The 26,240-nt window shown below is 39.5% G+C and overlaps 1 protein-coding gene across 1 annotated transcript in view; it reads left to right on the top strand.

The window, feature by feature from the left end:
- The window catches only part of SPIC (Spi-C transcription factor), a 75,196-nt gene extending 49,701 nt beyond the window's left edge, over positions 1 to 25,495 (top strand). The window contains exons 6-7 of the mRNA XM_044087195.1: positions 3,932 to 4,165; positions 24,220 to 25,495. Coding sequence (XP_043943130.1) covers positions 3,932 to 4,165; positions 24,220 to 24,647 — 662 coding nt within the window. The 3' untranslated portion in view covers positions 24,648 to 25,495. The remainder of the gene's footprint in view (positions 1 to 3,931; positions 4,166 to 24,219) is intronic.
- The last annotated feature ends 745 nt before the right edge of the window (positions 25,496 to 26,240 follow it).

The following is a 26,240-nucleotide window of genomic DNA, read 5'->3' as shown; positions in this document are numbered from 1 at the left end:
AACCATAAGGTGGAAAATGTAAGTCCCTAAGTACAGCCTGTTGAAAAGCTGTAACATGCGTATTAGCAGGAGGTTGGAATGTAGATTTTAAAAACCTAAATTCAGTAGATCTTTGAGCTATATTATTGACATTATCAGAAAAAAATATCTTTAAATTCAAACAGCGGCAAAATTCCAAAACATCATTGACTGTTTGGTATTGATCACAAAAGAAACCAGGTACAAACCCTAAGCCTTTATTTAGGATTGCTTCTTGTTCCAGAGTAAGCTCAACCTTAGACAAATTAAGGACATTATGAAATGCAGTTTCATCTATTTTAGAAATGCTTGAACTATTCCATCCATTGATTCCAAATCCGGACCTATTATGGTGTTTCCTCCCCCCGCGTCGTTTCTTCTTACCCCAAAAGGGGTAGGTATATTACTTCTTTTTTTATAAGGTGAGTGATCAGATGTAATACCCTCACTGTCAGTGGGGGAAGACTCATCACCCGAGGTACTGGTATATATCTGCTCCTTATTTTTAAGAATGGGTCTGGGTCGTTTCCTTGATCTGGCACCGCCCCTAACCATAGTCATGTCCTTAAATCTGACTGACTTTTGTAGTTCAAAAGGGCATCCCCTGGCATAATCATTGACGTCCCGATTGAACTTTTTTATTTTTCTTTCTTTCGTCAGTTTGTCATACTGGGTCAGTTCCCTAGATAAATTGGCTACCAAGGTACTATAGTTGCTATTAGATTCAAATTGTTTGCAAATACTGCTGAGATCTTTAATCTCAGTAATGTTTGAATCTATTGTCCTTTCATAATAATCTGACAGTATTTGTACAAACTTCATAGATCCTTCTTGAGCTGCCTCAAACCACTCATTGGTCAGCCTCTCTTCAGATCTGCTGACCATGGGTTTTAACTTAATTCTAAGCCCACGAGGGACTAATTTTTTATGTAAATAGGCCTTGAAAAGACGTAAGTGCCAAATATTGGCTCTTAGCCCTTTAAGGGCTTTCTCTAGATTAAAGAAGGCAGATTGACATCCTTTACTTGAAGGGGCAGCCTGTTGATCAGTGATATTGTTGCTTGAGATAGATTCCAGTCCAAAGACCTGGATATCCTCCCTATCAGCACACATACCCTGCAAAATACTGTCCAAATTCATAATGAACCGACCAAGTATGGCAAAATGGAAAAATGGTGCGGTGCCAGAACAGAAAAAGAACCCAAAGAAATAACCTACCCAAAAAATGATAGGAATAATGTAGATCCAATTAGTTATTAAATACCAGTATCTCAGGGGAAGTAACAAATAACCAATATCAAAAAATATTATTAAGCAGTGTTGCACAAAAATGAGCTATATCCAGGAACTCCTGTCTTCACTTTAAGTCATGAATGTGAAACCATAAATGACCAAAGTAATGGGTCAATAATACTAGTTATTAAATAGTAATAATATTGGACCTTATGTTCGGGAAAATAATTCTTAAACACAAAAGATCCACTAAATTGTATGTTAAATGTAATAGGTTTGATTGATTAATATTGTCTAATAATTAAATCAGCCCAAAAGCAGCTGTATAAGTACCAGTATTGTGACCAATGTCTTAATCAACCATCAATTTTGTATGTCCACCAAATGGTGAAACAAAAACCTAAAATACAAAGAACATATTAGAAAAGTTCCTACATAGATAATAAGACCCTTAAGGCATAAAAGGTATGACAAAACACCTTAATTGTATAATAATACAAAAATGAATATTGTCATCTACCTAATAGCTAACTTAGCAACATAAAAATGAAATAGAGTGAACATACCCTAACTAATCAGACAATAAATACAAAATGTCCAATGTATCAACCAATAATATTTTCAGGAAAAATATCCCAAAAATTAGCCAGGAGGCAAGGACCCACTAATCAGTATGTGGAGTATCAAATAATGGTCAATAATATTGTAAACATTGTACAACATCCTATGTCAATAGCTGTATAATGTGAATAATATCCCCAATATCTAGGTATATCACAAAACCCATGTGTCCTACTTGAATAGTAAAACATAAATGTTGAGTGCTTGCATAAATCAAATAAACCCCTTCAACATCATAAGTCTTCGATATAAAGGGACCCTTAAGTTATATAACATGACCAAAAGACAATAACCAACAGGCTATGAACTAGTTGGATAGCGTTGCAAAAAGTAACATGAAACAGGCATACAATAGTATTAACACAAGTACCCGAAAATGCTCAGTAATATGAAAACACCATAGCTTAATCCAAATATGTGTTAATACATCCAGTTTGTATAATCTAGGCCCATATAATAGGTGGAAACCAACAAAGGAAAATTGCTCCTAGAAGCAAATTTAAGCATATAGTTGTCTAAAGAGACATGTGCAATATTATCATAATCTCCTGTAACATAAAACATAAAAATCCAATACAGACTTCCATATATTTTGCAACCACAGATGCCTTGATATCCCACTAAATTCAATAGTTGCCACAAAATGGATCCCCAATCCTAATAATATAAATCGTAAACAAGCCAAAAGGGCAACTTTTGCATATAAGAATGAAAACTTGAATTATAATGTGGCCAAGACCAAAGCCTCACTCACATAATCAATTAGCACTCCCCATAAGTATATAGTATGTGGCCTAAATGCACTGCCACCTAATAATCAAAACACATTTATAAATTACCAAAAATATAATTACACATTTTACAAAAATATGAAAGTGTATTAAATCAGTCTCTATTTCTTCCGCTCATTACGCCCATCATGGTCCCATGCCGATAGAACACTGTGCTTGGATCTGAAAGTTCCTGAAATATAGTTCCCAAAAGCAAAAATGTAATCCGTTTGACACAGTCACATCCAACGGCCAAGACGTCCAAACCCCAAACATGAAAAAAATGTAAGCCGTTTGACACAGTCACATCCGACGACCAAACCCCAAACACGAAAAAGTGTCCAATTGTAAATTCAAAGATGAAAAATGTCACTTAAGCAACCACCGACAAAATATATCCCCATTTAAAGTACCTGAAATGAAAAAAATGTATCCAATTCCGACCAAACCAAGTCCAAAGATTCAAATACACAATGCCTAACGTGAAGCTAAAGCTTGCTTCTTGTTTCTTGGTTCGCTTAACCCAAAATGGTAAATACGATCCTCAAATGCACCACACCAGCTTCCAACACAAATGAATAATCCACAGATGAACGCATAATTCGCAAAAACCCTGATAGAATGTCAGGAACAAAATACAAACGTTCGTTGGCGTCTCTAAAAAGTTACTTCCCCAAAGTGAAGAGTCTTCTCCCACGACAACTGGAACAAAATGACTCCCAGAGAGGTACAAATCATGTACAACCACACCAAACCTCTCACGTAGAGCTTTGCACGGCCAACCAAACTTGTAAAACACACAACGGCCAGCAATAGATGTCCCAAATGTTTTTATTACGAAAATCACATAGGATATAAAGATATATCCCCAGCTCCAAACCGGTTTCGGTTGCCCCTTCTTCAGTGGAGCATAAAAAATAAATAGAAAACCAACAAATACACATGATACTATTTATAGTATCTGTTAACACCAGACCATCCAATCAGAGTGCAGTATAATTGTCTAATAAGACCTTAAACACCAGAAATCCTAAATAAAGGCTTAGGGTTTGTACCTGGTTTATTTTGTGATCAATACCAAACAGTCAATGATGTTTTGGAATTTTGCCGCTGTTTGAATTTAAAGATATTTTTTTCTGATAATGTCAATAATATAGCTCAAAGATCTACTGAATTTAGGTTTTTAAAATCTACATTCCAACCTCCTGCTAATACGCATGTTACAGCTTTTCAACAGGCTGTACTTAGGGACTTACATTTTCCACCTTATGGTTTCAATATTCTTAAAGATAATATTCATGAAACTGAAAGACAGGCGCTTGAGGAATTGAAAAACAATAATGATATAGCGATTCTTAAGGCAGATAAAGGTGGGGCGGTAGTGGTTTTGGATATGGATTACTACACACAGGAAGGATTACGACAGTTATCTGATAAGAAATGCTATATGAAAATGGATATTGATCCTACTCCTATTTTTAAAAAAGAGATTGATAATTTCTTGGGTAGTGCAGTAGAGAATGGTATTTTATCCACTACTATTGTCAAACATTTGACGGTTAAAGATCCAAACAAACAGATACTGTATTTACTTCCTAAAATACATAAATCTTTGACCTCCCCACCTGGTAGATCCATTGTGTCTGGTCATGGTTCATTAACTGAACCACTTTCAGTTTTTTTGATGGAATATTTGAAACCATTGCTTGTCCATGTGAGAGCAAGAATCAAGGACACTTCACAATTTTTACAAATTATAGCAGAGACTGAAATTGAATCTGACTGGCTGCTCTGTACATTAGATGTAAAATCACTATACACCAGTATCCCACATTGGGCTGGTCTTCAAGCACTTCAGTTTTGGCTTGAAAAATCTAATTTATATCCTCCTGGATTCAATACACTTTTGATTTGTATGTGTGAGCATGTTCTGAATAAAAACATATTCTTTTTCCAAGGTGAATGCTATTGGCAGTTACAAGGCACTGCAATGGGGGCATCATTTGCCCCTATATATGCAGATCTCTTCATGGCCTACTTGGAGGAATATCTCATATATGATACATCTCATAACATTTACATTGTAGAAATGGATATCTGGCGTAGATATCTTGATGATTGTTGGATGGTGTGGCGGGCAGATACGGAATATCTTAAAGAATTTGTGGATTATCTAAACAGTAACATTTGGGGCATTGAATTTACTGTTAATAGCAATAGGACTACCATTGAATTTTTGGATGTCAATGTGTATAGGAAGCCTGATAACACACTAGGCACTAAAATATACAGGAAATATCCTGAATACAATACATTGCTACATGCCTCAAGCATGCATCCCCGCCACACTGTCCGGAACATCCCTAAATCTCAGTTTCGCCGGATCAAAAGAATTAATTCCAGTCAGGATGATTATGAGCTAGCCAGTTCTGATCTTGTGAATAGATTCCTTGATAGAGGGTATTCTGATTTTGATATTAGATCTGCCAAATATTGGTCTGATAAACTAACTAGGAACCAGCTTCTAGAATATCAGGACCGTCAGAAAAACAAAAAAGGTGATATGGTCTTGAGATTAGTTACCACATATGGCAGAAATAATCAGATCATCAGAGGAGTTGTGGATAGAAATTGGAATATCTTGATGGCTAATGAGATTCTCAGACAACATCTTGGGACACGTTGTCAATTTTCTTACAGAAGAGGCAAAACTTTAAGTTCTATTTTTTCACATTTTAAACATCATGGTAGTGGAGGTGCCTGGTATAAACAATTAACAATGACGGGTAAAGAATTGACTGGCACTTTTCCTTGTGGTCACTGCATGTCATGCAGTGACATAAATAAAACAAAATCCTTTAGTAGTGCTAATACTAGCAAGGTATATGATTTAAAGTTTTTTGGGAACTGTTCGATGAGTTGTGTGATATATCTTGCCACTTGTCAATGCTCCGTGTTTTATGTAGGAAAAACCTCTCGGCCATTAAAAATTAGAATTGGGGAACATAGGAGTAATATCAGAAACAAGAAAATCACCAATGCCCTTTACCAACACACAGTTAAACATCCTACGGCCAAATTTAGGTTCACTATTATTGATCGGATAGTTGGTGACAGAAGTCACCAACAAGGATGGGAGAATATTTTGACACAAAAGGAAAAATATTGGATTGTACATTTGGGTGCATTATTTCCCCCTGGTATTAATGATCACCTCTAGCCTATTTTTACAGTTATTGTACCTTGTTGACCAACCAGTATACATATGCCTACATATATTTCCCTATATATGGGATTGCACTATATAGTACCACATTAATATAATATGTAATTTTTTGACTATGTATTTCATTGTTATTTTTATTTTTATTTTTATTTTTATTTTTATTTTCTTTTTCCATTTTTGAATGCATATATGTAACTTTCTGGTGTTTAAGGTCTTATTAGACAATTATACTGCACTCTGATTGGATGGTCTGGTGTTAACAGATACTATAAATAGTATCATGTGTATTTGTTGGCTTTCTATTTATTTTTTATGCTCCACTGAAGAAGGGGCAACCGAAACCGGTTTGGAGCTGGGGATATATCTTTATATCCTATGTGATTTTCGTAATAAAAACATTTGGGACATCTATTGCTGGCCGTTGTGTGTTTTACAAGTTGAATTGCAATTGGGCCTGGAGGAAGGAGATCTTGGAAGGCTTGCAACATTAAGAGCACTGCCCTCAGTTCCAGAACACTGATATGCAGATTGGTCTCCATCAGGGACCAAGTGCCTTGGACTGTTCTTCCCAGATAATGTCCCCCCACCCCATCTGGAAGGCATCCGTGGTCAATATGAGCTTGGGATGAGGAGGAATGAAGGGACACCCTAAGAGGATTTCCTCAGATTCTATCCGCCAGGATAAGTCCTTCTTGCAATGACTGATGATTAAAATGGGATGAGTTACTGGATGGGTCAGGATGGACCACAGCGATGCTAAAAGCCACTGTAGTAGTATAATGTGAAATCTTGCTAACGGAATTAAGGTAATGGCTACTGCCATGGACTCTAAAGCTTGAAGTACTAAGAGTGCAGGTACCTTGTTGTTGGAGAGAATGGCTTGTATTTTGGAACTTATCTTCTGTAGCCTGTGAAGAGGAAGGGAAGCTGTACAAGTGGTGGTATTTAGATGAGCTCCTATGAACTCTAGATCTTGAGATGGACTTAGTCAAGATTTTGAGTGGTTCACTGTAATGCCCAGATGAGCAAACAGGTGAACAACAAAATCTGTTGCTTGAAGCAGTAGAGTCCTGGTGGGAGCAGTGATGAGTTAGTCGTCTAGATAGGGAAACACCTGGAATCTGTACAGTCTCAAGTGAGCTGTCACTGCTGCCAAACACTTGGTGAACAACCTGGGGGCTGTAGTGAAAAGGGCAGCACTCTGAACTGAAAATGACTGGCTCTTAGATGAAAGCAGAGGGACCATCTGGAGCGCTTTACATTTTTATGTGGTAATACGTGTCCTGAAGATCTATAGAGCACATCCAATCATCTTCCTCTAAGAAGGGTTGGATAGACTGTACTGTGACCATCCAGAATTTTGTTTGCTGAACAAACTTGTTTAGAATGCTGAGATCCAAAATTGGTCTCAAGTCTCTGTCTTTTTTTGGCACCAAAAAGAACCTTCAGTAAAACCTGGATCCTCTCTGGTCTGGTGGGACTTCTTGGATAACCTTGTTTTCTAGCAACCTTTGAATTTCCAGAGCTGCTTGATCCCTCTGATTGGGTGGAACATCAGGGAGTCTTCTTCTTGACATTGGAATGAGAGTAAAGGGGAAATGGTAACCTTTGGCAATGACCCTTTGCACCCATGTATCTGTTGTTATTTGCAGGCAGGCTCTCAAGTGCAAAGAGAATCTTTCCCTGACTGCTTTCAGAGGTAGACAATCAGGCCCCCTTTCAGGAGCACTGATAGGGTTTCCTAGAGAAAGACTCTCTGGTACCCTGGTTTTGTGGGCCACTTCGATGTGTGTCCTGAAAAGGCCCTTGGGATTTTTTGAACCACATCTTGCCACTCATCTGGTTCCTAGAGTAGGACCTTTGGGGAGCAGAAAAATGTATGCCCACTTCAGATAGGGTCTTTCCATCTTTTTTGCACCTGGCTAATGTTTCTCTGACTTTGGGTCCAAACAAGGAAGATCTTTCAAAAGGAGCATTGACAAAATAAGAATTAAATGACTCTGCAAACTCACACAAGTGCATCCTACATGTCGCCTTATGGCAACACCGGGACCCACTACCCTAGTTATCCCTTCAGCTGCATGTGTGATGAGCCTCATGGATGAGTTAAAAATAGACTCCAGGGTAGCCAGCTTTATTTTGGACATCCTCAGACATAGCTTCTGCAAGGGTATCTGATAACTCCTTGATCAAATCCCGCTGAACCCTAGTAATGTGTGCCATAAAATTCAAGGACCTTAAAGCAAAGCCTGATGATGCATACACTCTCTTTCTGAATCTGTCCATCTCCCTGGTCTCTCGATTAGGAGGAAGAACAGTGGAACTCTCTTTTCCCTGTTCCTTTTTAGAGGCTGCAGCAACCACCATGGCATGTACTGTTAACCCCTTAGCCCAATGCTGGTGGTCCTATGGATCTAAAAGAATTTTGTCCAGTCTCCTAGGGATTGGCTCTATGGAATCAGGGGCCTTCCAAGCTCACTGCATGATCAATTTAGTAGGATTGTCAGCAGGAGGAGTTACCCAAGAAGTAGATGGGTGAGCACCAAAGGCTTGCAGGTACACTGACTCCTCAGAGGTAGGGTCTTGGGGTTCCAATTATCCCTCTGTTTCAATATTTCTATAATGCCTCCAAAGGAGACATCTTCTAGGGGTGACTGAGGGGAACCCTCCCCATCATAGAAGTCCGTATCTTCTGTGACAGATTCTTCAGGGGAATCTAAGTGTTTACACATCTTTTTCCAGGGTGTCTCCTCAATGGGAATCTCTGAGGAGGACTCAGAAAAAGAGGGGCCCTGTGTCAGGGTATCCTGAAGCTTAAGTGCTCGCTGCCCAGGCATGGAGGTTGGTGGCAGCTCTCGGTGAGAGGGGGTCCCGGGATAATACTCTGATATGGGAGGGCCCAGCCGAGAACCTACAGAGGTCAATGCCCTCTCCATAACCTGGAAGGCAGGTCTCCCTGAAGAGGGATGGGAGCCAAGAACTGAGAAGGACAACCTCAGAACTGTGGTCCCACCCCGCTCTGAGAAACCTACACTTGAAGCAGGAGCCGAGGAAGAGCCAACATCAGCCAAAGTTCCAAGAGTCAAGGATGACCCTAAATAAAAAAGTGGAGCCAATCTGAGTTATTATGAAGGCATATTAGAAGCAGAAGAATTTGACAAGGGAACTTTTATGGGATATTTGTGGTTATGTTGTTCTTTAAAGTCTGGCTATATTGCCATGCTTCAAGTGTAAGCCTTGACATATGGCATTTATATTGGGGTTACATTCTCCTTCTGTTTGCAATTTTAGTATATCTTTACTATGAGGAACTCAGGTGTGATCTACTGCATAAGGGCTGACTGATTCTTTCCTAGTTTAGCTTTAAGAATATCACATAGATGGCTCCAAACAGTATGACATTTATACCTACAGCTGTTGCTGTTGTTGATATTTTTGCATTCATTGTGTTTGTATAACGTGTATGAGACTGATCCATATTGCAAGAGCAAAAAATCATGCTGTCATAGACAAGCCTGCAGCACCTGCAATGTGAAAGACAAGCTTTTTTGCAAATAACCTTGCTAAAAACAAGACTGCTTTTATTAAAACAACATTTTTTTTGTGGGATAAATCCCCTCACCCTTCCACTCATGCAGGGAATTTCATCCACTTGCTTAACATAATCACCTTCAAGTTTAGCGTGCTAAAGGTTAGAAGACTGGGCTCCCTTATACTGGTCCTCAGCTTGGTGCACAGTTCTCTTAGTGGTACCAAATCACCAGTTTACTGCACTCAATAAAACTCTTTGTACCCAGTTGCAACATCCTTACTGAACATGCAATGAAAGTATTTATGACAGCCTTCAGTAGGATGAGACAATGATGCTCCTCCCATAAATACATCTGTGACACAAAGTATTTACGACAGCCTTCAGTAGGATGAGACAATGATGCTCCTCCCATAAATATGTCTGTGACACAAAGTATTTACGACAGCCTTCAGTAGGTATTCTGATAGAGTGTGAAACAGATTAAAATAGTTTTATTCTGATAGGAAATCATGCCTATTTTAAGCCGATGTTGCATATGAAAATGAGAATTACTTTGAATATATTTTCTTCTCGATGCACTCTGTCTAGATCTTTGAATCTTACCCTATCTGCATTCAGTCTTACCATTCAGTCTTAACCATTATGTTCTGAATTTTGCTGTGTACTTATTTTTATATAATATTGTTGATTGAAAGACAGTGATGTATTTTATGCTGTTTGAGCTTGATTGTGGCTGAAAAGGGTGAACAGACCAGTTCACTTACCCCGTAAACAAATAGTGAAAAATAAAATAAATAAAACCAGCTCAGTTCTGAACTCATGTACGTTACATGTAACACTGACATATCAAACAGAAGATACAATTACACAGGCCTCATAGAATGTAGCATTGAATTGCTCCATTATCACTTCTCACAAACGAATACCTCACTAAACTATATGCTCTACAGGTATTTTTCTCAGAGCTGTGACTAAGTCAGTTGCTGTACTGGGCAATTCCCAGTCTGATGACTCCCTAGAGAAGTCCTCCAGAGTTGAAGACTTTAAAAATGTTATTCTAAAAACTATAGCAAAGTGCTCATACTAACTCCCTGCTGTATTTACTAACATCATACTTCAAACACATTCATTTAAGTAGCTGTGATGTCATCTGCAGCTATTATTTCAAACACATTCATTTAAGTAGCTATGATGTCATCTGCAGCTATTACTTCAAACACATTCATTTAAGTAGCTGTGATGTCATCTGCAGCTATTACTGCAGTCCTGTCAAATCAAAGAGTTGCTGATTGTGACTCCTAGCAGCTTGTGCCCAGGGCAGCTTGTGTCCGCTTTGCTCCACCCTAACCGATATGCTAACGTTGGTGTCATTTATGTAGTCATTATCTTTTCTCCATACATTTCCTTCAATCCATTTTTTAAACTCCCACTTAAATAGTTGTATCAACAACACAGTCCCTACCAAAAGGAAATATATTACTAAATTTAAAAACAAACTCATAGTGTAGAATATCCATATCAATGCATTATATAACAAGACAAATATCTTTGTTAATGCTTATAAGAAGTTTCTTTCTCCTTTCTTTAATAGCACACTCAAGCAAACTAGTAAACAGCTTAAAGGAACTATAACAAACCTCAAACTGAACATGAACTTAAAATAGCCACTAAAATCAAAAATAACACTTTTTTAACTATGTCAAGAAATTAGGAACTAACAGCAAACAACGGTCAGAGCTTGTCCAAAATAATGCTGCCCACTCTGATCCTATTAAAATAGCTAATATCATGACAAATTTTGTGCAAATTTTATTTACCCAGTCCACAGTTGCTGCTGTTCCACAGATTTTTTAGTCACAGCCCACCCTCCTTTAATTACTGTGGAACAAATCATGTGAGCCATCTAAAAGCCATGAATACCTCATCCCTGGGACCAAATAACCTAGCAAGTCGCCTGATTATCATTGCCAAACATGGCCTATCTGAACCTTTATTTAACCTATTTAATCTAAGACTGTCCTCTAGTTACATTGCTAAAGCCTGGAAAATAGTCAATGTAATGCTGTTACACAAGGGTCACCCTACCATGGACCCTCATAACAATAGTCCCATTAGTCTAGCCTCATATCTAACACTAGGATGTATTATCTCAGGCCTCATTAATCTGGACATTGAAAATCTGTAAACCCTGGATCTTCATCAATTTGGTTTTGTCAAAGGAAGGTCCTGTCTCTTTAACCTCATTAATGTATTTGAAAAAGACACTGAAGCAGTGGATACTGGTTACATAGAACATACACCATATCAGTACTTGGCAAAAACCTTTGGTAGCATTCCTCATGTAGGCATTATTGACAGACTCGTAAATCTGAATATAAATCTTTACATTGTATGGTGGACAGCTAATTAGCTGTCTGACAAAACCTATGTGGTTAGAGTTGCATTTGCCACTCCTGAAAGGAAAAAAAAGTTACCAGTGATGTGCAACAGGGTTTGATGTTGGGTCGTCTCCTATTTGGCATCTGTATCTCAGACCTTCAAGCCAGCACTCCTGACCTATGGCTATCTAGGTTTACAAATGACTGTAAATTGGGAGTTGTCATTCGATTTTCCACTGACTCACAGTGCTCCAACACGGCTTAGACCATGTTAACAATTGCAGCAAGGACAATGACAAATGTAGTAAAGTTAAATTTGGTAAACCAAACAGTTTCCCAAACAATATAGGTAATACATCACTCTAGATCTAGACATTCTTACTGATAATTCTTTATCTTTTGACCTTCATGTATCCACAGTAGTTAGGAAAATCTTCTATCTGGCTTATCTGATTGCTAAGACAGCTCATCTAGATCCAAAGAAGTCCTAAATCTCCTTTACTTATATCTTATGAAATTGAATATTGAATATAATGTCCCTTTTGGTATATATTTGTCTAAATATATAAATCAACTTAAGAGACCTCAGAGATTCCTAACTAAAAAAAAATCAGCAGCCTCAAATATTTTAGTTATCAGGACAGATTGTTTTTCATAGATTCCTCTTGTGAGATCTGTGTCTAGCCTTCTAAACCATGAAAGATACAACTTGGCCTTCTATTCCTTAACAGAACAAATGCTTCCTCAAATACCAAGTTAAAGGAACTAAATCTTCATCAATAAATAAATAAGACATGCATATCAACTACCTCTGGAACAAACTTCTGCTCCATGTTAAGCAGATTAGCATCCTTGCCACCTTCAAGGTCAACCTAGATAATTGGATGGGCAGCTTAAAATCCTCCCTATGTCTAGCTTGTACTGGACTTCTTGAGGTTGCAGGGAACTTTTGAATATGAGTTATTGGCTAGGGTTGTAATAGTCTGATTGCTGATTACTTACCCTTTAACGTATAAACTATTTATCCTGGTGAAGGTCACAGTCGTAACAAGTTGAGCAGGCTAGATTAGACTTCCCTATCCCAATGAACAGTCTCCAACTAATTCTGCAAGGTTTATAGGCATTCATAGGCAAGCTGAGAGAGAGATACAATCCTTCCAGTGTGTCCTGGTATGACCCAGGTCCTGTTACAAGAAGACAGTGCCTTGTACATTTCCTGTGAGAGATATCCAGAGGACATTCTCCTCACTAAGTGCCCAAACCATCTCCTTTGACTACTGTCAACAGTGAGAAGCAGTGGCTTTATTTAGATCCTGCTGGGTTGTCAGGTTTGCAGCTCTGTCATAGAGAGTGACTCCAGCTATCCAGCAAAAGAACCTCATTTTTCTCACGTGTATGAGATTTCATCTTTTTAGCCAGTGTCCAAATACCACTGCCATAGATGGGGATGAGAACATTGACTAGTACTTGAAGCTTCATTTCTGACTTCGTTCTCTCTCCACCACCTGGGACAATGTCTGGAGCACTACTCATTTCTTCCCCAGCCACTGTTCAGTCTCTAGATCTTCTTTATCTTTAGAGCTGAACAAGACTCCAAGACCCTTAACTCCTCTACATGATGTAGCTATTTCCTCTCCCGTACAGAAAGTAATTTGCTTTTTTCTTTCTGAAAACCACATCCTCATATTTGAAGGGTCTGATTTTCATTTCTTCCATGTCACAGTGTGCACTGAACCACTCTAGTGGAAGCTCATGATCACAACAGTCATTTGAGGGGTAGAGGGAAACATCATCTCAGGATAGAATAAAGCGTACTCCTCAAGTCTCTAAACTGGATGCTGTCATACCTAAGCTATGCCTTCCTATGTTGTTATAAATACAACAAATAGGAGGGGTGACTGACACACGTTTAGTAGAATCCTACACCTACCACTGTGAAATGTGAGCACAGTTCTGACCCCACAGATACAGGGAATGAATGGCATCTAATACTGGTCTTGGAACTATGTACTGTTGTAACACCTTCCTTAAGATTATGTGGGCACATGTGCAGATAGAACTGGTAAATTCCCATGACTTATCCAGTATGTGTGTGATGCCAAAGAGTTGATCCACCGTTCCGTGGACAAGATGGACAGCATTGCTCCTCCTGAATCAGAACCTTGGCTCATAGATTATGTCTTCTATCACCCTGGTATAGATGTCCTCAGGAAGGCTGAGGAAACTGATCCTGCTAGAACTGCAACACACCATCCTATCCCAATTTTTGAAAATGGAGACTACCACCCAAATTTGCTAATCCAGGTGTACTTTCCTCATCTTCCATCTATTCCATCCAGCATTCTAAAATGAAAATTAATCATGGCATCTGAAAAATGTCCATCGCCTTTAGCATCTAAAGCTGGATCTTATCCACTTCTTCAGCCTTGCTACAGTGGAACTGTTTGGTTGCTGCAGTAACCTTATTTATAAAATTGGATCCCATCATAATACCTTATTTTGGCACTACTTCCTCAGAGAAGGACATGTCTGCTGGATTTAGAAGTCTTTGGAATGTTCCGTTTACCCCTAGCAATGTCCTTACATGAATTTGATGTTTCTGCACAGCTGCTAAGATCAGCCTAAGTTGGAAAATGTTTGTGAGAACCCCTTTAAGGCCCAGAAATTAGTAGTTTATTGGCCATTTTAGGCTAATTTCTATCTCTTTCATTTCCCTGCTATAAATACTGCATTTGCCCGGTTTTGCACGCCCGGCAGTGCCAGTTAGCTAGGGTATAACTATACCCAGCTCCACAAAGTCTCCTCTTCAATTTTTCCCTTGGAACTAGACAAACTTTCAACTTAAGCACTCAAGCCATTCATTTCTCAGCCCAGCACTTGCTCAAAACTCATAGCAAGCACTTATAAACCCTAACACTAGACCCTCCTATACTGTACAGAAGGACAAGGCTCTCTATTCAACCTTACCAGCCATTCAGTAAAACAGTTCACTGTACCTATCCAGGCATGTCCAAAGGGCAGTTTCAAGCGTACTCTCCAGTCCAACTAGTGAATCTGGGCATTTTGAGGCAATGTTACAACTGCCTCATGTACACAGACAACCCTCTCCTCCTACCACCAAACACTAATACATGTGAGAGATGCAATTATACAGCCAAACTGGAGGCTAAGCTCTCTCAACCCAAGGCTGGATCAGACAGTCAAGAGGAGAAGGGAAATACTTGCATCACACCACCAGTCTCACATAGACCCATTAAACCAGCACCAGCAAAAAACACACATAAATACACAAAAACATACTTGGAGGCTCTAAATAAAAATCTGCAAAAGCAACAGGGACCTCCAAAGCAGACATCCAAGCAACCTCCACCTGCCCAACACAAATCATGAAACACATGCTTCACAAAACCAGTGTGCCATGCAATCACAACCCTTAAGGCAAAAGAACATACCCAATATACTAGTAATAGATGACTCTATAGTCAGGCACACTGACGTCCCTCTCACTAGGCTGAATAAGGAGAAGGTTACTGTTAGCTGCCTGTCGGGTGCCAGGATCTGCCACATAACACAAGCACTCAGGTCACTCCAGCACAAGTACAAATATGACTCTGTCATTGTCCATGTTGGTGTGAATGACTTGAGCCTTACCTCCCTGGTCTACATGAAAAAATACATGGAAGAGCTCTCTGATCTTGTAGCCCAGGCCGGTATGACCCTGACCCTGAGTAGCATCCTGCCCTCACCAAGAATGATACCACAGTATAAAGAAAAAATGATCAATTTCAACAATTGGTTAAGTTTCTGGTGTCATTCAAAGGGGATCCAGTGTCTGTCTGCCTGGGATGACATGCTCGACAAGCCACTCTACTTCGCTAGAGATGGCTTGCACCTGTCACCCTTAGGCTTTCAAATACTGGCCAGTGCTCTTGCCACCCCCATAGTGCCTTTTTTAGGCAAGGCTCAAAAGACAAACCCACCACCATAAATAGCACAAGTAACAAAAAACTGAGGGTAATGCTACTCAATGCCAGAAGTCTAAACCTCAAAATGCATGCACTCGAGGCACTCCTCAGTATGGAGAAAATCAATATATGTGCAGCAACAGAAACCTGGTTTAAGGCTCCAGAGAGCACCCCAGCACTACCAGGCTACAACTCATGCCATACATTTCGGCCACAGAACCCGGACCGAAATACAAAAGGCGGGGTGTATCCATATTCATCAAGGATACCCACACCTCCAGGTTAGTGGCACAGCATGATGCTTCAGAGATCATCCACATGCAACTAACAACAGGCAAAACTGCAATTCAGATTGCAGCTTGCTACAGATCACCCACCATGTCCAAGGACTCCCATTCCACATTTCTGGAAACACTGGAAAATATAAAGGTCCTACCAAACACCCTAACATTGGGTGATTTCAATTACCCAAACATTAATTGGGAGAACTACTCAAGTACTAACTCCCTTGCCCAACATTTCCTAGAATTTATAAACTCAAATACCCCGGATCAACTAGTCAACACTCCCACCAGAGGTGACAACATATTGGACCTGGTCATCACCAACATGGGCAACCCGTGCTCCACACCAGAGGTCAACCCCTTGCTGGTTAGATCTGACCATAAACAAATCACTTTGGATATCCATATTCCGACCTCACCCCCTGACATGGAAACCACAGTGAAAAACTTTTCAAAAGCAAACTTCACATTACTTAAGACCAAGGTGGAAAGTTTCAAAGCCCCCATGCTAAAGGATAACATTGTCCAAGCTGCAAAATCCTTTACTAATGCATTCTATGGGCACCTACAAGAATGCATGGATCGTGCTATCCCAAACAAAACCAAGACTCACTCCTCCAAGAAAAGGAAACCAGTCTGGTGGACTCCTGCCATAAACAAGCTATACTATAGAAGGAGGAAACTAGTACAGAAAAGAGTAAAATCCCAAGAAGGGAAGACATCCCTGATCAGTATCAGCAAGAAACTATGATCCCTCATAAAATCATCCAAGGCGAGTTTCGAAAGAAAACTTACCAAGGACTCCAAAGATAACCACAGGGCATTCTTTAGCTATGTTAAGAATCTAAGTAGCAATGTTCAGATCTGCTCAGAGTTAGGGCAGAATGGTACAAAATACAGTGAACCGACCGATATTGCCAACATCCTGGCAGACAGGTTCAGTGCAAACATCATCCCCCTCTCACCCCCAAAAGGGCCCATATCCATACCAGAAGAATGTAGCACTCCTGAAATCACAGACACTCAGGTTAAAACATTCCTCTCCAAAGCTAAAAACACAGCATCAGTGGGACCGGATGGTGTCCCAGGCTGCATCCTACACAAGCTCAAAGATGAACTAACCCCTCACCTAAACACACTGTTCAAACTCAGCCTCTCCACAGGTTATGTACCCATAGAGTGGCGCACAGCAATGGTTATTCCACTCCACAAAGGTGGAGCCACAACAGACCCCGGGAACTATCACCCTATAAGCCTGACTAGCTTGGTCTGCAAGGCTGTGGAGTGCATCATCATAGAACTCATTAACAGAGACATTGGGGACCTCCAAACACTGGACCCTATCCAGTTTGGCTTTGTTAAGGGCAGATCATACCTCCTAAACCTGGTGGACTTCTTTGAGACAGTTAACAAGGCTATAGATGAGGAAAAAGTGGTACACACAGCCTACCTAGACCTCGCAAAGGCCTTTGACACCATTTCCCCATTCTGGTATTATAGACAAGCTCATCAGCCTGAACATAAACCCCTACGTCACAAGATGGGTTGCCAACTGGCTCATGGACAGAACCCACATGGTAAGAGTTGCGGGAGCTAGGTCTGACTTTAAACCGGTTACAAGTGGCATTACCCACGGCTCAGTCCTAGGACCCTTCCTGTTTGGCATATACTTCTCAGAGGTACAGGCAAGCTCAGGAGGACTATGGCTGACCAAGTTCATAGACGACTGCAAACTAGGGGCTATAATTGACTCTCCAGCTGACACAGACATCCTCCAAAAGTGTCTCAGTGAGACGGATACCTGGTGTCAAAATCATGGCCTCAAGCTAAATGCCAAAAAGTGCATAGTCATCCCCTTTGGAAAAAGCAAAGTACCCACAAACTACCACATGTGGTAGTCCCCTAAATATGGAAGACATAATAAGGGATCTGGGGACCCAAGTAGATAGTAAACTCTTCTCTGATAATCACATTGCCAAAGTGGTTAGAAAATCCTTTTACATGGCCCACCTTATCACAAAAGGGTTCGCATCCAGATCAAAAGAGGTCATTGTGCCCCTCTACTCATCACTCATCAGACCCATCATAGAGTACAATGCCCCATTTGGGATGTATCTTACAAGACACCTGCAACAGCTGGAAAGACCACAGAAGTACCTCACCAAGAGGATCACTGGCCTCAAACAGATGCCCTATGCAGCTCGACTGAAGAAACTCCAGCTGTACTCGGTTGCATACCGCCTACTCAGAGGTGATCTCTGCCAGATATACAAGGCTATGTCCAAACCAGAACTGGTGGACATGCTCCACCTAAAGAAAAGCTTATCCCCTCGAGCCATACGTTCTAGGGATCTAAATCTCACCACAACAATAAATAGGACATGCTGGAGGGATAGATTCCTGTCCCAGTGACTTCCCATGCTTTGGAACAAGATTCCAATCTACATTAGGCAGAGCTCCTCACTAACACTCTTCAAGAGAAACCTTGATGAGTGAATGGGAAACAGAAAGTTTACAGAACAACACACGAATCACTAAAACGCTCAAATTTAATAAGAAGCTTTCGGGCTATCCACCCTTCATCAGCATATAAAACAATGAATATTCTTTGTTTTAAATAGAGGTTAAATTAAAAACATGATTCAGCCAGCCTACCAATTGCTTATTCATACCTAACAATTAAAGCAATAACATTCAGTTCCTATTTACATTTAAAATATCTAAATATCAAATACTTTAAAAAACATAAACTATAAAGCATAATTTATGTATAATATATAAATAATTCACAAAGAACATCAGATGAATTATAAACTTCCTTCAAATATTGTCTCTCTGTCTTTTTACCAGTATTGGCTTTAAGCTAACAGTACTATTTAAGCCTGGTGGTGAGTCTGCTTGTAGCCTAACAATCCATTCATATTCTCTTAAATCATCGTATTATTGAGCACAAGTCAGAAATAAAAAGGAAGGTACCAAATAATGGTTTATTTAAGCACATTATGGATTTTAGGGCGCATACTTTCAAATTCAGAGGGGTAAATGTATTAACTACTAACCCAAGGGGAGGTGACACAAATAATGAACTTGATTTAAGAGAATATGAATGGATTGTTAGGCTACAAGCAGACTCACCACCAGGCTTAAATAGCACTGTTAGCTTAAAGCCAATACTGGTAAAAAGACAGAGACAATATTTGAAGGAAGTTTATAATTCATCTGATGTTCTTTGTGAATTATTTATATATTATACATAAATTATGCTTTATAGTTTATGTTTTTTAAAGTATTTGATATTTAGATATTTTAAATGTAAATAGGAATTGAATGTTATTGCTTTAATTGTTAGGTATGAATAAGCAATTGGTAGGCTGGCTGAATCATGTGTTTTTAATTTAACCTCTATTTAAAACAAAGAATATTCATTGTTTTATATGCTGATGAAGGGTGGATAGCCCAAAAGCTTCTTATTAAATTTGAGCGTTTTAGTGATTCGTGTGTTGTTCTGCAAATAGTAGCTTGACAAAGAGTTTTTTTAAAAACAGAAAGTTTACCCCAGGGATCACATCAGTGGTTCTGCTGGACAGAGGCACAGGGAACTAATCTAAGGGGGTGGCGAAAGCCAACACATTCTGGCTAGGCTTATAAATGCCTTTGGGCAGATAGCCTAGTACCTACCTATGAACCTATGAACCTATGAACCTATGAACTAGAGTCTTCAGTTTGGTGACTGTCGCAGCTTCTACCTTTCTGGCCTGCCAGTACCTATTAGTCAACTCCAAAATCTATATTTCCCTCAATCAATTCATAGAAGGCCTCTTTGTTTATATATTGATTATATCCTGGTCAATAAAAATAATGAATAAGTAAATAAATAAATAAACAAATAAATAAGATCAATCTCTAACAAACTGTTTAAAAAAAATTAAAAGACTATCTACTAAAATCTTGGACCTACTCTTGCACTGACCCAGTTTAATCTACCTGTCCCTTTTCTAATCCCCTCCTCCCAAAAATTCTGTTTCACACCATCTCTTATCCTCCATTGTACCCTAAAATTTATTACATTTTATTATACTAAAACTATCTTGTTTTGTTGAACTGTTGGAAGCTGTAAATTTGACTATTTAATAGATGAAACTGTATTGTAATTTTTGCTGTACTGTATGTTTATACTTCCACTGTGACTATGTTTTAGGATGAAACTGTTAGTAATTACCATTAAACTGTCTGCTAGCACCATTATGCTTTATGTACTTTTTACGTCTTACTTGTAATTATCTTCTGGAGCTTTTCTCCTCAGGTCTCTGCTGAAAATGGGCATCTGCCCAGTCAAATGAACCTGGTCAACAAATGTTAAATAAATAAATAAAATCGATGGCTTTATTTCACTGCTGTGACAAGCACTGACCATCTTACAGCCACAGTGCCTTACCATTGCTTAAATCATTGATATCTTGAGCAAGGTCCATTTAGATCCCATGTCTCAGGTATAAGGAAGCTCTTTCTGAGATGGGAGTTAAATTCATTCTGCCCTGAACCATTGAATCCACATTACAAGTGCAACCACAGCAGGCATTTGAGTTTCCTGGTTCTGTGCAGCTAAGTTAGAACGAACTGGTGTTCAGCTCAGGTCTTGACCTGAGTGTCCAGAAAACATAGTCTGATGGCCTGACTACAAGATCGATCAATGGTCATTGCTCCATGGTGCTGTGATACCAAATACATGTATGAATGGCTTTATGTTTGATTAATGTGCTAGTTAAGCAATAATCCACAAGTGAGAGTGAGTATATCAGGATTTAGCCACAGTTGATAATCCGGTAATAAAGGCCACACAGGTAAAAAACGGACTCTCCAAAGCTAAGAATACAGCATCCATGGGACCAGATGACATCCTGGGCTGTGTATTACATGAACTACAAAATGAACTGGCACCTCACCTAAGTGTCATATTTAATCATAGCCTCACCTCAGGCTTCATGCCCACTGAGTGGTGCACAGCTACAGGTATCCCACTCCACAAGGGGGGATCCACCTTGGATCCTGGGAACTACCGACCCATCAGTCTGATGAGTCTGATCTGCAAGGCCATGGAATGTATTATCATGGAACTTATAAACAAAGACATTGGCAACCTTCAAACACTGGACCCTACCCAGTTTGGGTTCGTGAAGGGCAGATCTTGTCTCCTGAACCTGATTGACTTCATCAAATCAGTCTCCAGAGCCGTGGACAAAGGTAAGGCAGTCCACACAGCCTATCTGGACCTCGCCAAGGCCTTTGACACCATCCCCCACTCTGGAATCATAAATAGACTTACTAAGCTGGGCATTAATCCCTACGTCACTTGATGGGTTGCCAACTGCCTTACTGACAAAACCCACACTGTGAAAGTAGCCGATTCCAAATCCAGCTCCAGATATGTGACAAGTGGAATACCTCAGGGTTCAGTCCTGGGACTGCTCTTGTTTGGCATCTACTTCTCTGAAGTACAGGCCAACACTAAGCGACTCTGGCTAACAAAGTTCGCAGAAGACTGCAAACTGGGAGCCATTACTGAATCCCCAAATGATGTGGATACTCTACAAAAAGGCCTTACAGAAAAAGATGCTTGGTGCCAGAGCCATGGGCTTAAGCTCAATGCCAAGAAATGCATAGTTATCTCCTTTGGGAAAAAACATGCACCTGTGAATTACCACATAGGTGGCAGTACACTAAACACCGAAAGTGTGATAAGAGACTTAGGGACACAGGTGGAGAGTGGTCTCACCTTCAATAACCACTTTGCCACAACAGTCAGGAAATCCTATGTGGCACACCTCATTACTAAGGGCTTTTCATACAGAAAAAAGGAGGTCATTGTCCCACTGTACTCATCCCTCATTAGACCCATTATAGAATACAATGCCCAGTTTGGTATGTACCTCTCAAGACATCTGCAACAACTGGAAAGGCCACAGAAATACCTCACTAAAAGAATCACAGGCCTAAAGCAGATGCCCTATGCTGACCGCCTTAAAAAAGTCCAGCTATACTCTGTTGCATATCGTCTACTCAGAGGCGATCTCTGCTTAAAATACAAGGCCATGTCAAACCCAGAGCTGTTGGATATGCTACACTTAAAGAAATCCCAATCCCTCAGAGCCACACACTCCAGGGATCTAAACCTTGTCATCACAATAAACAAAACATGCTGGAGGGATAGGTTCCTGACCCAGAGACTCCCCAGACTCTGGAATAGACTGCCCATACATGTCAAGCAGAGCGCCTCTTTAGCCCTCTTCAAAAGGAACCTTGATGATTGGATGGGAGAAAGGAAATTCACCCAGGGGATCACATCAGTCGCCCTGTTAGACAGGCGTCCAGGGAAGTAAATAGTGTGGGAAGAAATAGCCAGGGAATTGTTATGGCTAGGCTTGTATAGGTCCTAGGGCTAATAGCCTAGTACCAACCTATGAACCTATGAACCTATGATTAAACAAAACCAACTGTGGGTCAATCCTAATATACCCACACCCACTCTTGGGTTATTGCTATTGTACAATGACATTATTTAAGAATGACATTGCTTATCTTTCGTAAATAATTTGTAGTGTTCCTCTGCATTGTTTCTTATTCTTCTGCATTTTCTAATTCACTACACATGTTCCCATGGTTGCACAGTGCATCAGTGTTGAAGGGAAACAATGGAGAAAAGAGAACCTCTGTTGCAGTTTTTTTTTGCGTCCCACCTAGAATTTTGCCTCATAGTTTTGTTCTTCTCCGCATAAAAAAAAATAGTTTAATAGCAAGCCACTAGGGTTGAAGTCATTAAATAATGACAGACATTTGATATTTAGCCTTCATATTTTTCAGAAAATGTACGCTAACAGAAAATGTCTCCTTCAAGCAGCATAACTGGACACAATGTCCCTTTATTGAGGTGATGTAGAAGCATATGTCAGATTAAGTGATTTGGTCAGAATCACACAGTAGGCAAATGGAGTCTCAGGGAATCAAACCCTGGACTACAAGAAACAATTTAGTAATGGTTCACAGACATAATCCTCTTTACTTTAGTTCAGAACATACCTAATTATCTCTTAATTAACAATACACCCAACTCCATGCTTTGCCTTGCACGTGCAAAACCCACATTGCAGTTTCATGCATTTTTTATTGATTTATTTAGTGTGTGTGTGTGTGTGTGTGTGTGTGTGTGTGTGTGTGTGTGTGTGTGTGTGTGTGTGTGTGTGTGTGTGTGTGTGTATGTCTGCATGTGTGCTTCTTTTAGCTTCTTACTTCTGCATTTAAGGTCTTATTATGACATGCCAAGGTGTTTAAAACTGTTTCATCCTTAGACAAACTTTCTAGTAAAATTGTCGTCAGAGCTGTAACTAGGGTGGGGTGAAGGGGGTCAAGCTGGCAGGAGTTGAGACTTGCAAATACTGATCGTGTAGGACTGTAATATCCACACTGATTAATGAATGCAGATACTACATTTATGGCTTAGCAGTAATGCCTGTCACAAAGTCAGTTCTCAGAATGCAAAAACAATATAGGAATAGATTAGAAATGGATGGAAAAATGTGTTTGTATTGTAAATGGGACAAGGATGGCATTGTATTTCAGGAGCTACCAGTTTCGCAAACATGTAAAGTGACACATACTCCAAAACTACTGACACTGCAGAAGGATGTCACTGAACAGCAGGTATTGTTAGTACTAAAACAATAATCCCCATGCAAAAGCTAATATTTGCAGGGTAATATAACATTAATCCAATATTCAGTTTTGAGTTAAAGTATAAAGAAAGTGATTTGAAAGTTGCTTAAGAGTCAGCTAGGGATAGAAGACACATATACACTTATATATACACTATAAATACACTTAGACACTTGTATATGTTTAATATGCAAACTATTTCTCTGGTTTTAGGAAATTACAATATATCATTCAGTGAGACAATGGGGGCAAAATGAATGCAGAAAATTTAACAGGTATATTGATCTTATTGATGGGACTACAGCTATGATGACCTAATATTTTAATTGTCTTCTTCAACTTACGTCAAACTTTCACAGTATCACTGCCATCATGAAGTATAAATTAATAGTAATAATATTGCTTTGTATCTCAGTTTGTGCCCCCCGATGTATTTGAATATCTTTGCCATTTCATGTAATCTTTCTCTTTTCCCCTCTTTATAGGAAGAAAAAAGTTGCGTCTCTATGAATATCTGCATGAAGCCTTGCTTGATTCAGATATGGCAAGCTGCATTCAATGGATTGATAAAACAAATGGAATTTTTCAGTTTATTTCCAAGAACAAAGAGAAACTAGCAGAACTCTGGGGTAAAAGGAAAGGCAACCGCAAAACCATGACCTATCAGAAGATGGCAAGAGCACTGAGGAACTATGGGAGAACAGGAGAGATTATTAAAATCAAAAGAAAACTTACATACCAGTTCAGTGCTGTGGTTTTGCAGAAACTATCTCCAGGACATTTTCAGGGAAGAGAAACTCTGTTTTGCCAACACATTTCAACAGAACAGGAGTTCTATAACAGTGATTCCTGGAACTGCAATTACAATTTTATGTATAATCCAGAATATGAAACAGGTTACATCAGCCACTAAGAATAACTAGTAGATGGACTGACCTCTTTAAATGGACACGTGAAAGCTGTAATTATGCTATAGTGACATTTTATGGTAGCTGAAGATTTTCTACATGCAAATTAATATTTGTCCTGACTTCATAGTGCAGTTAGGTCTGAGGTAGCAGACATTAGAACTGCTCAGTACACTCCAGAATACTAACCCGACTCTAAACCACAATAATGTACTGTTTTAGCAAATAACACACATTTTTCCCCCACTATGAAAGCTTCTACTTGCAGTGAATGGCCCAGGGCTGCTTTGATGTTATTTTCTTTAGCTGTGAGTTAAACATTTTCATTTTTGAGCTTCATTCATGCTTCTAGTTGCTTGTTCCTCTCCCTTCTACTTATTACTCTAATATTATTTATTTCTTTATCTTATTCTAAGTCTTTTTTTCATTGTCAAACTGTGCCTTGGCTGGGCTTTCAACTTTACTGCATTATGGCTTCTATCAATAAATGTTCTAATGCAAATAAATTCCTCCTGCAGAGACACATCTAAATTTTTTTGAATTTTTTTGGGTACCTCTTATGTAACTCCGATGTCACCACAGGTTAAAATTTATTAGGAAGCTTTCAGGTCTACACCCTTCATCAGCACATAATCAGACTAACATTCTCCGCATTTAAATAGAAGGACAAATTCAGTCACATGATAAGCCAGCCATACAAAAACACAATGCTAACACCTTATTTGCTTCTGATACAGTTCCAGATAAACTTCACTTGTTTATCTGGAACTTCACTTGTTTATCTGGAACTGCGCTTTGATGGCTCGGATAAACGTGATGGACTTCCTATGAGATTCTGACTGCATCTTTCTTGTCTTCTTCTTTGTGTGCTCATTTTGTTTTTTTGGCTGAATCCATGTTTTCCAACCAAGGGTTGGTGTGGGCACTTCTGAGAGCACATTCTATAGCTGAGTAGTGTGGGTTTGGTTCTGAGTTTGCTGTTTGGAAACAGTAATCTGCATCTAATAAGCACCCTCTTGGGTGCACCACATTTCAAAAGCTCTGTTACACTGCGGTACCACCTCAGCACTGCTTCCAAAGGGGTATTACTAGTGGCATTTTTCCTCCCTGCTGGGAGGCTTATACACCATCCCCTGAAGGCTATTTCAAGGATCCACATCATGAAGCCTGGAAAAGCTGGAACAAGGGCTCTCCGTCTCTTCTGCTACATATTCTAAATCTAATTATCTCAGTGTAGATACTAAGGATGTTTTCATCAGATCAGTAAGAAGTGCCATAAGTTTGCACCACCATAGCTGAAAACTTAGAGAACCCCCCTCCCCAGACTTCTAGAGAAGAAGGCATATTTAAACCATAAACTACAATCACTGGTTGTTACTGTATCCCCTGCACAGATATTTTGAGAAATCTTTGAGCTTATGTTTGTCTCTATTTCTCTTCTCTGTCACATTGTTTATCACATGATGCCAGTGATCTCAACTTTTCCTATCCAGTGAGCCCCTACCCTGTAAAAAATTGATTACAATAAGTGGATGGCTGGCATTAAAAAGCTAGAATAGCACATTTATACTAAGAATGAAACTCCAGTTTCTCTCTTA

The sequence above is a fragment of the Protopterus annectens genome, chromosome 11.part0, assembly GCF_019279795.1.
Source record: "Protopterus annectens isolate FY-2018-M chromosome 11.part0, PAN1.0, whole genome shotgun sequence".
Classification (NCBI taxonomy): Eukaryota; Metazoa; Chordata; order Ceratodontiformes; family Protopteridae; genus Protopterus; species Protopterus annectens.
The sequence above is the reverse complement of the archived record's forward strand: the minus strand, read 5'-3'. Positions and strand labels throughout refer to the sequence as shown.